Source organism: Molossus molossus, unplaced genomic scaffold (genome assembly GCF_014108415.1).
Source record: "Molossus molossus isolate mMolMol1 unplaced genomic scaffold, mMolMol1.p scaffold_m16_p_19, whole genome shotgun sequence".
Lineage (NCBI taxonomy): Eukaryota > Metazoa > Chordata > Mammalia > Chiroptera > Molossidae > Molossus > Molossus molossus.
In genome coordinates this window covers 52,998,608-53,010,845 of record NW_023425354.1, presented here as the reverse complement: position 1 = coordinate 53,010,845, position 12,238 = coordinate 52,998,608, and the positions used below count along the sequence as shown (strand labels likewise).

The window sequence follows — 12,238 nt, the reverse complement described above, 5'->3', positions numbered from 1 at the left end:
TCATGCCCACCGAGCTCATCATGGGGACCCTGTGCAATCACACAGGATGCCAACGGATTTCACAGGACTGTGAGAGGGTCATTCCTGCGCAAATTCAGTGGAATGCTTTTAGGAGTCTTGTAATGACTGCATCTAAGTAAGTGCAGGAGTTAATCATAAAAGACGAGGAAAAAAGTCTTATAAGTTTACAAGGATTTTACACTCAAATTGCCCTAAGCTTGAGGTTTATCCTTGGTTTTTAGAGATGGAAACGGAACATGTTCAGCTCCACGTGAGAGATGCCCTGTCACGTCGACGACTCAGGATGCAGAGAAGAGGGCCTACCGTCACGTCGACATTAAACACCCGAGGACTGGCACTGCTCGATTTCAGTCAAAATCAAGTGTTTACATATATTTTTAATTCCCCTTCTTGAGCAACTTGTCTTTTTTTTTTTTTTAGGAGAGCCAGTCAGTTCCTGATCACAACGGGCGGTTCCGAAGGCCCATCCCTTGGACCCCGAGCAGGGTGGAAGCACAGCAGCTTGCCCAAGGCAGGGAGGGCAGCACCAACCCCAGGGCCACCGAACGCTGCCAGGAAGGTCAGCCTTTCTGCCATCGGTTCTCTATTACACCCCAACCCTCCCAATCCAATCCCAATGCCGAGACAGGGACTCCAGCTCATACCCATCCTTTTTGTAAAACTCCAGCATCATGTTATCCGTGGCAACACTGAGGGGCCGGCGGGCCTGCTCCGTCTGGCGCCGGTCGGCGGGGTCCATGTCTGGGGAGGGCATGGAGCTGTAGTTGGCGTTGTGGTTCACATGCACCGGACTCCCGTAGTTCCCTGTGATGTTGAACTCGATCTCTGTGGGGAAAAGAATGGGTGACCATGACCTACTGGTCTTCCTGGGCAGGAGAGGGAGGAGGAGAGATTGTCTCTCCTTTACACATCACCACTGGAAAACTATTCCATGGTTCAGTGTCCCGTTATCTATTGATATTAGATCATTTAAATATAACTCATCATAATATTAATATGATAGCTCACCTATATCAATATGATGGGCATTTAATAAAGCAATTTCCACTTGTGATTAAAAAAACAAACTTAATTAAACGGAAACAGGCATACTCCCCAAAGAAGACAAAACCAGCTGTCTCAGCCCTCATGGTTATGAGGGAATCACTAGAGCAGTCTTAATCAGATCAGGAAAAAGGCGATGCCCGCCCTCCCCACTGTTATTCAACACTACTGGAGAAGTGCTAGCCAGTGGAAGAGTCAAGACAATAAAATAAGAGGCAGTATTATTTGTAGATGATAACGTCTTTCTGGAAAACTAAAGAGAAAACATGGAAAAGGATTAGAACTAGTGATGTTACCAAAGTCACAAAGGTTGTTGGCTGTCACACGGACTCATCCCACCCTTGCCTGGTTACAACCTTGCAGCTGGGACCACAATCAATGAGCTCATCCACAGAAACTACAGCGTGAATTATGCCTTCCCTCCTTTCTCCGTCATTTCTTTCTCCTGATTTCTCACCCTTACCCAGCTTGACATGGTGCACAGAACTAGGTGAGCAGCTAAGAGCTCTCAACCGGTCAAAGCACATGACACAAGACAAGCAGACTTCTAAAGTGCGAGGCCAGCACTGATTGGTGACCTCTGATCGACAGAGCACAGAAACAGTAACATGAAATACCCTTCATGTTTACTAAACATAGTCGGGTACCTTTTTTAAAGGGGAACACAGAATTCAGCGTAACAGCTGCTGTCTCTTCAAAGCCGGGGCCACTGAGAGTCACACCCACCAGTGTTCCCATGGCTGAGAATGGCTATGAAGACACGTCTTAGGTAGAGCTGCCTTTAGAGTCTAATTTTGAACCAGGTATAAAAAAGAATCGCATCACCTTTGAGCCCCCCTTCACATGCTGAGGGAAACTCAAAAGACCCAGCTCAGGATAACAGGGGACGGCACCCAGGTGATCCAGAAGCCTGGAATAAAAGTCCCCTTCATTTCTGGTCTCAGCCTCCCTCCGCATCTATAAAGCAGGGGATCTCTTTCCTTTCTGCACCAGCATTTCAAGATTCATAGATTTAAGGAACCATGGTGTGGATGTTCCATCAGTAAAATCCATGGAGGTGGTTGGTATAGGCAGTGGACACCTTGAGGCCAGAGCAGAAAATTGCCATGACTCTACCCCATTCCTGAGTGTGTGTGTGTGTGTGTGTGTGTGTGTGTGTGTAGGGGGATTAAAAACCAAACCAAAACAAAACAAAACAAACATACACCTCTGGGCAATGACCCGTGCTTTCAAAGGCTCAGAACCCACAGTCGTACTCCAGCTGCGCCCCAGCCACCCCTCCCACAGCTGGATAGCACCACGTACCCCCGGGGAAGAACCAGTCTGCGTGCTGGATGATGGGTTCGATGATCCCAACAATCTGCAGGGAAACTGTGGTCATCATCTCCGTGATGTTCCTGCAGGCACAGAGCAGGGCCGGGTTATCCGCTGCAGCACGGGCCCCACCGCGGGAAGGGCCCTGGCCTGGAAGCCTGCAGACCCAGGCCTGAGAGGGGGCTTTCTCTCGGGAAGAAGAAGAGGTTCACCTTTCAGAACCCCCTTTTCCCCATCTACGGAATTGAAGGTAACCCTAGAAGTCCTCCTTACAGGAAACAGGTAAAGATATGAGTAAGGCCCAGCTGGTATGGCTCAGTGGTTGAGCGTCGGCCCATGCACCAGGGGGTCATTGGTTCGATTCCTGGTCAGGGCACATGCCCAGGTTGTGGGCCAGATCCCCAGTGGGGGGCGTGCAGGAGGCAGCCAATCAGTGTTCTCTCTCATCGATGTTTTTCTCTCTCTCTCTCCCCCTCTCTCTTCCTCTCTAAAATCAATAAAAAAAATATTAAGATATAAGTAAGGAAATGAAGAAGTTACACAAATCAGTAGGAAATCAGCAGGTGTGAGGCGCCTTTCTTTTCTTTTTTTTATCCTCACCCAAGGACATTTTTCCATTTTTTGTTCAGATAGAGTGGGAGGGAGAGAGAGGAAGAGAGAGAGAAGCATCGATGTGAAAGGAACACGTCAAGCGGCTGCCTCCCTGAGGACCCAACCAGGGCTGGGGACAAACTGCAACCGAGGTACGTGCCCTTAGCGGGAACCGAACCCGGGTCTCTCTGGACCGCAGGCTGACGCTCTAACCGCTGAGCCAAACCAGCCAGGGCTGTGAGGCACCTTTCAACGTGAAGTTATGATTCTTATAACTGCCAGTCTCATCTTCTTCCAAGTCTGTTCTCACTTTCGAGACAGCCCCTGTCCCCCTGGATCCTGACGCCGGAGTGTGTGCTCTTCACAGTGTCAGGAAAGCCTAAGAGAGTGCGCCTTGCCCAGAGCGCCCGTCTCCTGCCTTCTCACGCCGCCAGTGACTTAGACTGGCTCAGAGAAGACCCTCCTGGCAGGCCTACAGCCCTGAACTTATCAGTGGGACATTCTGCAGAATCCTAGGCCTCTTGAGCCTAAAACGGGAGCAGACCAGGAAAGAAATCTGACTTGAGAAATAAACGAGTCTGGTGACGATCCGGGCCACCCCGTCCCTGCCCCTGCAGCCCGTGCTCCCTCATGCCCGAACCTCCCTCTACTCACCCTTCTGCTTGTGGCCATAGGAGGTTGGGTCCTAACACAATTGCTATGTTACTGGGAGTCATCTTGTTTACATCTTGATATTCTGATAGCTTGGATAAGAATTTGATCAAGTACCTGAAAGAAAGTAGGAAGGGCCAACTTTAACTGAGTTCAGCACCAGCCGCGTTCCCCCAGCATGGGGCAGAGACTTCTCTCGCATAGCATATAGCACTGACGATGAGACTCAAACATTCTGCAATATGATGGAGATGCGCCATGTGTCAGGACACGGGAATGCTCCCAAAACAGACAGACTCAGATCTCACTGTTATATGTCAACCTCTGGCCAGAGAAAGTCTCCATCCTTCCTTTGGACTCAGTATTAAGAGATCTAAAGTTCCTTCTTCATTTCAAACCTCTGTCACCTGCCATCTTCCCTGTGTGCAGAAGGGAGAAGCAAAGTGTCTCGGTGTCATCAGCAGGGACATTTACACACTAGGAGTCATATCTCCTGGTCCCTTTGGAGCCCCCCTCAGTGGGGCTTTCCAGAGAAAGCCAACAAAGAAAAAGTTAAAGACTTAACACATTCCAGCAATTCCATTCCTAGGGATATGCCCAAGAGAAGTGGGTCCACACAAACTGGCAGCATTACTCATTACAATCAAGAAGTGAAGACCACTCAGATGTCCATCAAGGGATATATGGATAAATAACATGTGGTATATCCATTCAGTGGAATATTATTCAGCCACAAAAAGGAATGAAGCTCTGACACAGGCTGCTACATGAACGAACCTTGAAAACATCATGCTGAGAAACCAAAAACCACATGTTGTGTGGTTCCACTTGCATGAAATATCCAGCATGGGCAAATCCACAGAGATGGGGCAGGAAGTAGATTAGTGACTGCCAGGGTTTGGGGGAAATGAGGAGTGACTGCTGATGGGGACAGAGTTTCTTTTTGAGGTGATGAAAATGTTTCAAATGAGACAGTGGTGATAGTTGATTCCCTCTACATTTATACACTCCCCTCACTAAACTGTACACTTGAAAAGGGTAAACGGTATGTGAATTATATTAATCAAGCTATTATTTAAAAAAAAAAAAAGAACCATTGAGGAAGCTATTCACAAAAGTAGCTCTGGCATATCACCCTAGATCTGCCAGGCTCTGAAAAGTACCCTGGGGCATCTTTTGTTTTGATGCCACACTACTTTGTTTTGATGCTACACTACTTTGTTTTGATGCCACACTACTTTGCTTGGCTCACTTTCTGGAAGCCCAGCAGAAAGGCCAGACTCAGGCCTGACCACACAGTCCCTAAGCTGTGCTCCGCTGACCCCGCCCACAGCCTCTCCTGACCATGTCTCCCTCTCCACGAGGCCACACCCCTGGACCAGAACGTGGGCCCAGCTGAGAGCAGGCAGCCACAGCTGTCCGGTGGCCTCGGTTGTGGTCAGCAGCACTCCATGTGTTACACCAATCTGCTTCCCCTCTCAGGACTGTTTTTTAATTGTGGTGAATATTTAAGAGTCACCATTTTAACCGTGTCTAAGTATAGAGCTCAGTAGCAGTAAGTATTTTCACACTGTTAGCCAATCAGCACCACTTTCCACCTCTAGGACTTTCAACACCCCAAACCTGAACTCTGCACCCATTAATCCATACCCTCCCACTCTCCCTCCCCACAGCCACTGGAATTCACCAGGCCACTTTCTGTCACTGTGAGCGTGACCATTCTAGGTGCCTCAAGGGAGTGGAATCATATAGCATTTGTCCTTTTGTGTCTGGCTTTTTTCACTTAGTAGAATGTCCTCAAGGTTCATCGCCACTGTAGCAAGAGTCAGACTTTCCTTCCCTTTAAGGCTGAATACTGCACTGCATGTGTGTTTTGTTGAGCCTTATCCGCCGAGGGACAGTGTGGGCTGTGTCCACCTCTGGCTATGTGGATATGCTGTGAACATGGGTGTACCAACATCGAGTCTTTGCTTTCTAATCTTTTGTCTACATCGCTAGAGGTGCAACTGCTGGGTCAAGTGATAATTCTATGTTTAAATTTTTGAGGATCTGCCTTCCTGTCACCCTTGGGATTTTTTTACAGGGAAACGGAAATAATCAGGCAGCTGGCGGCAGGAGCTGAAGCTGACAATTTGCATCTAAAGAAACCCTGAGCAGAGGCATGGGGCCAGGAGGGGTGCTGGCAAGACGGAGTGACAAGGAAGCAGAGAGTTGAAGGAGTAGAAGCCAGGGGAGAGACAAGATCTGCTCAGCAGCGGGAAGTGAGATCTCAGGCCACTGCAAAAAAAGTGACAGACAGACGTTTTAAAATAGCTGGCGGACGGCGGGGCACGGCGGCGTGTTCCCCAGGCCTCCTCCAGGGGGCTCCTCAGGCACCCCTGCCGATGCCAGCCCCAGGCTTGGTGAGCTCCTCCCAGGTGTCCATGAACACCCATCTTTGCAATGAATCCCCAATATCTCGAAATAGCTTGCACTAATCTTTGCTCCTTGCAAATCACAGAACTAACTGAGCTAGCCCATGGCTAGTCAAGCAAGCTCCAAGGTCATCGGCTCTGTTTCTTCATCTGCAAAATGGTAATTGACAACTTCACAGGGTGTGAGGTTGAACAGAGACCATGCATGTTCATAATGCTTCGGACACCATAATATTCAGTGCATGCTAGTGACCACGACCTTTAACCAGAAAAATGTGTGCCTGGACTTGAATAACTCACCCAGCGTCTCCAGAGTCCACTCACCGGATGTTGTTGTGGTTGGCCTTGGGCAATTTTTCACAAGCGTTCCACAGAGCCTGAAGCCTCTTGTCTTGCTCCTGGATGCTGGGACATTAATAGGGAAAGCCACTGGTTGAGCATGACTGAATGAGGTCTCACGCGAAGTCATATTAATCAGTCACTGTGATATTTGAGAATAAGGGGCCAACCATGCGACTGACCATATCCAAAAGCTATTATGATGCAAATGTTTGGTCACTCTTCTCTTCCCCTCTATGTTCTCTTTCCATCCTGTGCAATCTTCACAAGACTTCCCACCACTGTCACATGTCCCAGGTGGATGTGCGCCAGGGCACGAGGTGGGGGCAGGAGACAGAGGCCAGACAGACACCTGTGCTCCTCAGTAGGCAGGGCCTGGTGTCGTCAGGAGAGCAATTGATTCTGGCACAGAAACCAGGACACGTGTACTTGGTTTCCTTGGTTCTGAGACCCTGAGCTCTGAGGCATCAGGGTCCTTGTTTCCCATCCCCACGGAGACCCCGCTGAACCAGGGGCGGGGAGGAGTGTCCCTCCGATAGATCCTGAAACAGCAGGTGTCCTCCCCGCTCTGGTTTCCTATCACCAAGACCACTCGGGCAGACAGTGAATAAAAGGGATCGTCTCCATCAAAGCACGTGTTCTCACTTATCGTCATCCCCGGGACCACAGTGAGCCGTGGTCAAGCACATGGGCTCTGGGACCGGCCTCTTGGATGCAGGTCCTCACTCTGCCATTTATTAGATGTCAAGTAACCTGCCCTATGACTCAACTTCCTCACCTATAAAATGGGAGAAAAAGTACAATCCGATTCCTAGAGTTGTGAAATTAGATGAGTTTAAAACATCTGAACATCCTAGAAGAAGGCCAAGTCTCTAAAAAAGACTCAACAAATAGTATTGCCCGTGATTATTGATATCATCATGGAACTCAACACTCCTTCCCAAGGAGATCCAAGACCACCGTACACTCAGCCAGTCTTTGAAAATGCTTAACCTCTGCAACGTGGTGAAAACAAACAGCGCTAAGAATACACCGGGGCGGCCTTGCTCTGCGCTCCCCAGCCTGCTTCACTCCGTCAGCGGGCTCTCTTGCAGCCCCGTTCGGCCGGAGCAGGAGTGCCCAGTGCCCTCTCTGGCACGAAGCTGGCTCTCCTGACGACTGACTCCCGTGGCCGGAGGCCTCGGAAATCATGTCCTTCCGCGGGCACCTGGCTGAGCCCTGCCCTCATAAAACGTTCTCCCTCCTTCATCTCTTTCCTCCACCACCTCCACCATGACTCTGGTGCCCAGCCTCCTTTTCCGCACCGGCCTGCCCACTTTCTCACCGAAACCGATTCCTCCAAACAATGGCTCTTCCTTAAGACAGCTCTTACTTACTAATACTAACACGCGTGTCATGTGAGGACAGGAGCCAGGAATCCAAAAGAAAGCCACCTTTCGGGGCCACAGTAGGCGGCGTGGCCGTGGCTTTGTCTGCTCTTTGCATGTCGTCTTCCCAGCACACGGCGGGGCCTCAGACGCTGTTCCCGCCACCTCCCCGCGGGGGCCTCCCCTCAGGCTCAGCTTTCGGGGGTATGGTGCCCTCTGCCCAGATCTTACGTTTTATAGTAGTTACTTATTGTTGTTAAAATATTTTTAACCACCCTGGCTGGTTTCTCGGTGGTTAGCACATCAGCCCACGGACCAAAGAGTCGCAGGTTCAATTCTGGTCAAGGGCATGTAACTCAGTTGTGGTTTGGACCCCGGCCCTGGTCGGGGTCATGCAGGAGGCAGCCAGTGGATGTGTCCTTCTCACGTCGATGTTCCTCTCTCCCTCTCCTACTCTGTCTGAAAATAAATGAAAGAATGTCCTCAGGTGAGGATTAAAAAAATATCTATCTATCTATCTATATCTATATCTATATCTATATCTATATCTATATCTATATCTATATCTATATCTATATATAATATATATACATGGCTCTCAGAGAGAGGGTAAAGAGCCCTGTGACTACTCCCTGCTTTCTCTTCTCCAGAAGGAATCACTGCCTTGTGTCCATGTGAGTCCTTCCAGAACCTTCTTTCATGCATTTTCACATGCAGAGAGGCACTCCTAACACTGGACTGTTTTGAGTGTTGTTCTTCTTTTTACGACAACAGCGTATCATAGGTGTCCCAGTCAAGTTGCTTTATTTCACTCAAGAGTAAATCTTCATGCCCTTTCACGTTAGCACGAGCTCTACCTATTTCTTAACGGCGGCAGAGCATGTCACATGTAGACATGCCGCGTTTATTTGGCCACCGCCCATCCCCCACTAAGAGCACTTAGTGACTTTCAGGCTTTGGCCATTCCAGAATGCTGCCGTCCACGTTCTTGCAAACGCCTCATCGGGTGCCTGGGCAAGCGTGCGGGTGACAGACACCAGCAAGGGAGCTGCCAGCCCCCAACAAATGCTTCCAAATAAACCCAACCCACGCGGCACTCCAGAATGTGCTGTACTCACTTGGAAGCCTGAATCCACTCGTCATAGAGTTCGAAGGTCATGAGAGGTTCTGGCAGCTCTCGGAGGTAAGATTTCAAAGCTCCTGGGCATGAATACAACATGGCCGTGAGCCCCTTGGACATGGAGGAGATCAATCCCACCCGCATGGGTTACATCTAGGGACGGCTCCCTGACCCACCCAACATCCAACGGCAGCTTCCCTGGCGAATGGATCCAGGCGTGGGCATGGCCAGGGGCCTGGGCTGACAACTGCATCGGCCTCCCCAGCTCCCCTTTCCCACCACTCTCTCACCTTCAGTTGGCACCCTGGGGAGTCCTCCCCTCGAGGGGTCCTAGCAACGAGGCCTCACACGGGCCCTGACGGACACACCTAAGGCAGTGAGGAAGCCTGGCTCCCGTGTCTGTGACATGTGGCCACACGCCCGACACGCTCGCCCCTCACTGTGAGCCTGCACCGCACCGCGGGCACCTTGTCAGAGCTGTGGGCACCCACCTGCGACCGCATGGGGGTCTGCTGAGTACTCCTGCACGTCCACCACGCAGCAGTCCAGGGCGGCCTTCAGCTTCTTCAGCTTCGAGGCAGACGGAGCTACTCGGAAGAGTCCCTACAGAAGGACAGAGGGACAGCGGACGGCCCTGTGACTCGAAGGCACAGAGCAACACCAGCAAAGACAGGAAGTCTACCCACCCCCTTGTTCCATGTTCTCCGAGATGCATTTTCCCAGCACCGTTTCCAACACGGCAGCTGAGGGGCTGGGCCCTACTTCCTGGGGTCCCCAGGGCCTGGCATGGGCGACTCACTGTTCTGTCTCAGGATTTGTTAAGAAAAATAAAGAAGAAACTTGGACACTCAGTTTCTTGTTCTTGTGTATTTACGATTCATTTTGGAGAAGAACTGCAGTGAGACCTGGTGTGATTTGGAGGTGTAGGAATTCGGGTGTGAGCAGAGCGATGGGGAGCGTGTGTCTGAGCTGGGAGGCCCGGGCTGCACTGCTAGAAGCAGAGGAAGTCTGTGTCCCCAGGGGGAGGGCAGCCGGCGGTGTGGGGGGAGGAGGTCTCCGCCAGCCCCCACGTTCTGTCCTTAGAGTTGCTTTTGAGTCTCTGTCATCATTTCCAAGTGAACCTCTATCTCCTGTACAATGAAAGTGAACCATGAAGAGAAACGGAAGGACGGGGCGTGTGGAGAGGAAACGGACGTGGTGGGGGTTGGAAAGGAGCCCCCAAGTCGCCGACAGAGCTAGACGTGGGTGAAGACCCACTGGTCTGTTTCACCTCTTGGCTCCTTGCATTCGGGGACGCAGCCCAAGACTGAGGAACAGCCTGGCTGAACAGGCCTGGCTCCTCGAACCACCCAGGGCCACCCGGGTTTCCACGCCCCCCTAGGAAATGCGCTGGCCCAGCTGAGGCGGCTGAGATCTCCCTTCTCAGCGCAGGGGCAGCAGACAGACAGCAGGCCCGCGTCTGGCACGTGTGAGGAGGCTCCAGCCGTGTCTGAGTAGTGTGCAAGCACAGCTGCTGTGACGGACAGCAAGCGCCAGCTCCCCGGACGAGCCTCAGACCCCCTGAACACGCGCGGCCGTGGGGGGAGGGCAGCAGCGCCGGGCGGCCGGCGGGCAGGCTTCGGGTGTTTGACTGTGTGCGTGAGAAGGACGTTCCACTGAGAGACACAGAAACACCAGGAGAACGCGACTGTTTACACAGCGAGTCCAGTTACGGGGGGTTAGAGAAAAATCTGCATGAGAACGCTGAAGAAGCGGCCGCGGACATGGGCGTGGAGCCAGAGGGGCGGCGAGGACCCCGGATCCCACTGAGTTGAGGCCAAGCTGTAGCAGAGGACGATTACAGCAGAGGGAAGATTACAGCGAGCAGAGGGCAGGGCCGGGCTAGTGCGGGACGGGTCACCGCAATGTCACTGATGGGCAAGGCAACCAGGGGGCCGCGGGCGGTGCTTTTCCAAGGATGGTTCCAGCAGTGGCTTCACAGGCAGCGACGTGGCCAAGGTGGCTGGGCCAAGGCACGGGACTGGGCAAGCTGGGGTCCGCGGCATCGCCCAGGCGGGGTGAGCCGGTGGTGGGACAGCAGGGACACTGCAGGGAACAGAGCAGTGGGCGGTGGTGCGGATGCAGAATGAGAAATGCGGAGAGTCACCTAAGAAACTGGGCAGCACAAGAAACAAGCCACCGGCTCAGGGAAGGAGCAGGAGGCTGCGGCTGTGCTGAACGAAGACGTTGGCAGGCGAGGGGAGAGCAGTGTAACTGTTACCAACCTATCTGCGGATGCCCAGGAGGGAAGAAGGCGAGAGAGAGTGGAGGTCTGAGGAGAGGCAGAAAGGCCCAGAGAGAGTCAGGAGGCGAGAGGGGAGAGGCCAGGGACCCCATATCTGCTCTTCAGAAACCGCTAAGTTATTTTCACTTTCTGTATGTAATAATGTTACCGTTATACTTGAAAACACTCCCTATCTTCAAGAGGAACTTAGGAAGTACTGTAGATGAACTGATACAATGTCTGGGAATGACTTCGAAACATCCAAAGCGGAGTGTTTCATAAAATGCTTATTCCTTCTGAACAGCCAGCATCCAGACCAGGCTACACAGAGGAACGCCCCCCTTCCCCCCCCACAGAATCCTACAGGCTCCGTCTCGCCCGAGGCCCTCGGGTTTGCCCCTAGGACAGTGCTGACTGAAAGACAATTTTGGATCAATCAGGTTTATCTGATGGATGCTGGACTCAGCTGCCAATAAGGTCACAGCCCCATCTCACTCGCTTACACGATGCTCGGTAATAAATGTATAGCACGCCCCAGGTCAATACTGATCGGCTGATCGGATCAAAGGGAGACGGAGCCAGGTTTTATAATGGCCTACAGAAGAAATCAAAGACAAGTTCTATCTGCCAGAAAAATTTCCACAGTAACAAACAACAGTCCCCGATTCCTCGCAGACCTTTCACACACGCAGCTCTTAGGATGTATTTTCTAATGTCTCTATCAATCATACTTTTGGGATCTCCATAATGGTTTTGATGAAAAAGGTTAAAAGGTCTATTGTTTATATTATTTTTATTGAATATATTGAGGTGACATTGGTTAATAAAATTATGTACGTTTCAGGGGTACAGTTCTATAACACATCATCTGTATATTGTATCGCGTGCTCATCACCCAAGTCAAGTCTCCTTCCATCACCATTCATCCCGTTTACCCTCTTCTCCCTCTCCCCACCCCCCTTCCCTCTGGTCATCACCATGCTGTCATCTGTGTCGATGAGGTTTTTAGTCTTGGTTTTTTTTTCCTCTTGATCCCTTCACCTTTTTCATTCAGCCCCCAACCCTCTTCCCGCTGACAGCTGTCAGTCTGTCGGACTAATTTCACTTAGCATAG

At 51.3% G+C, this 12,238-nt stretch overlaps 1 protein-coding gene across 1 annotated transcript in view; it reads right to left on the bottom strand.

The window, feature by feature from the left end:
• ARHGAP44 (Rho GTPase activating protein 44) overlaps window positions 1-12,238 on the bottom strand; it is a 171,818-nt gene that overhangs the window by 26,128 nt on the left and 133,452 nt on the right. Inside the window, exons 11-16 of the mRNA XM_036269133.1 lie at window positions 9,353-9,464; window positions 8,860-8,941; window positions 6,360-6,440; window positions 3,625-3,738; window positions 2,371-2,462; window positions 666-846 (exon numbers count right to left, since the gene is read on the bottom strand). Coding sequence (XP_036125026.1) covers window positions 666-846; window positions 2,371-2,462; window positions 3,625-3,738; window positions 6,360-6,440; window positions 8,860-8,941; window positions 9,353-9,464 — 662 coding nt within the window. The remainder of the gene's footprint in view (window positions 1-665; window positions 847-2,370; window positions 2,463-3,624; window positions 3,739-6,359; window positions 6,441-8,859; window positions 8,942-9,352; window positions 9,465-12,238) is intronic.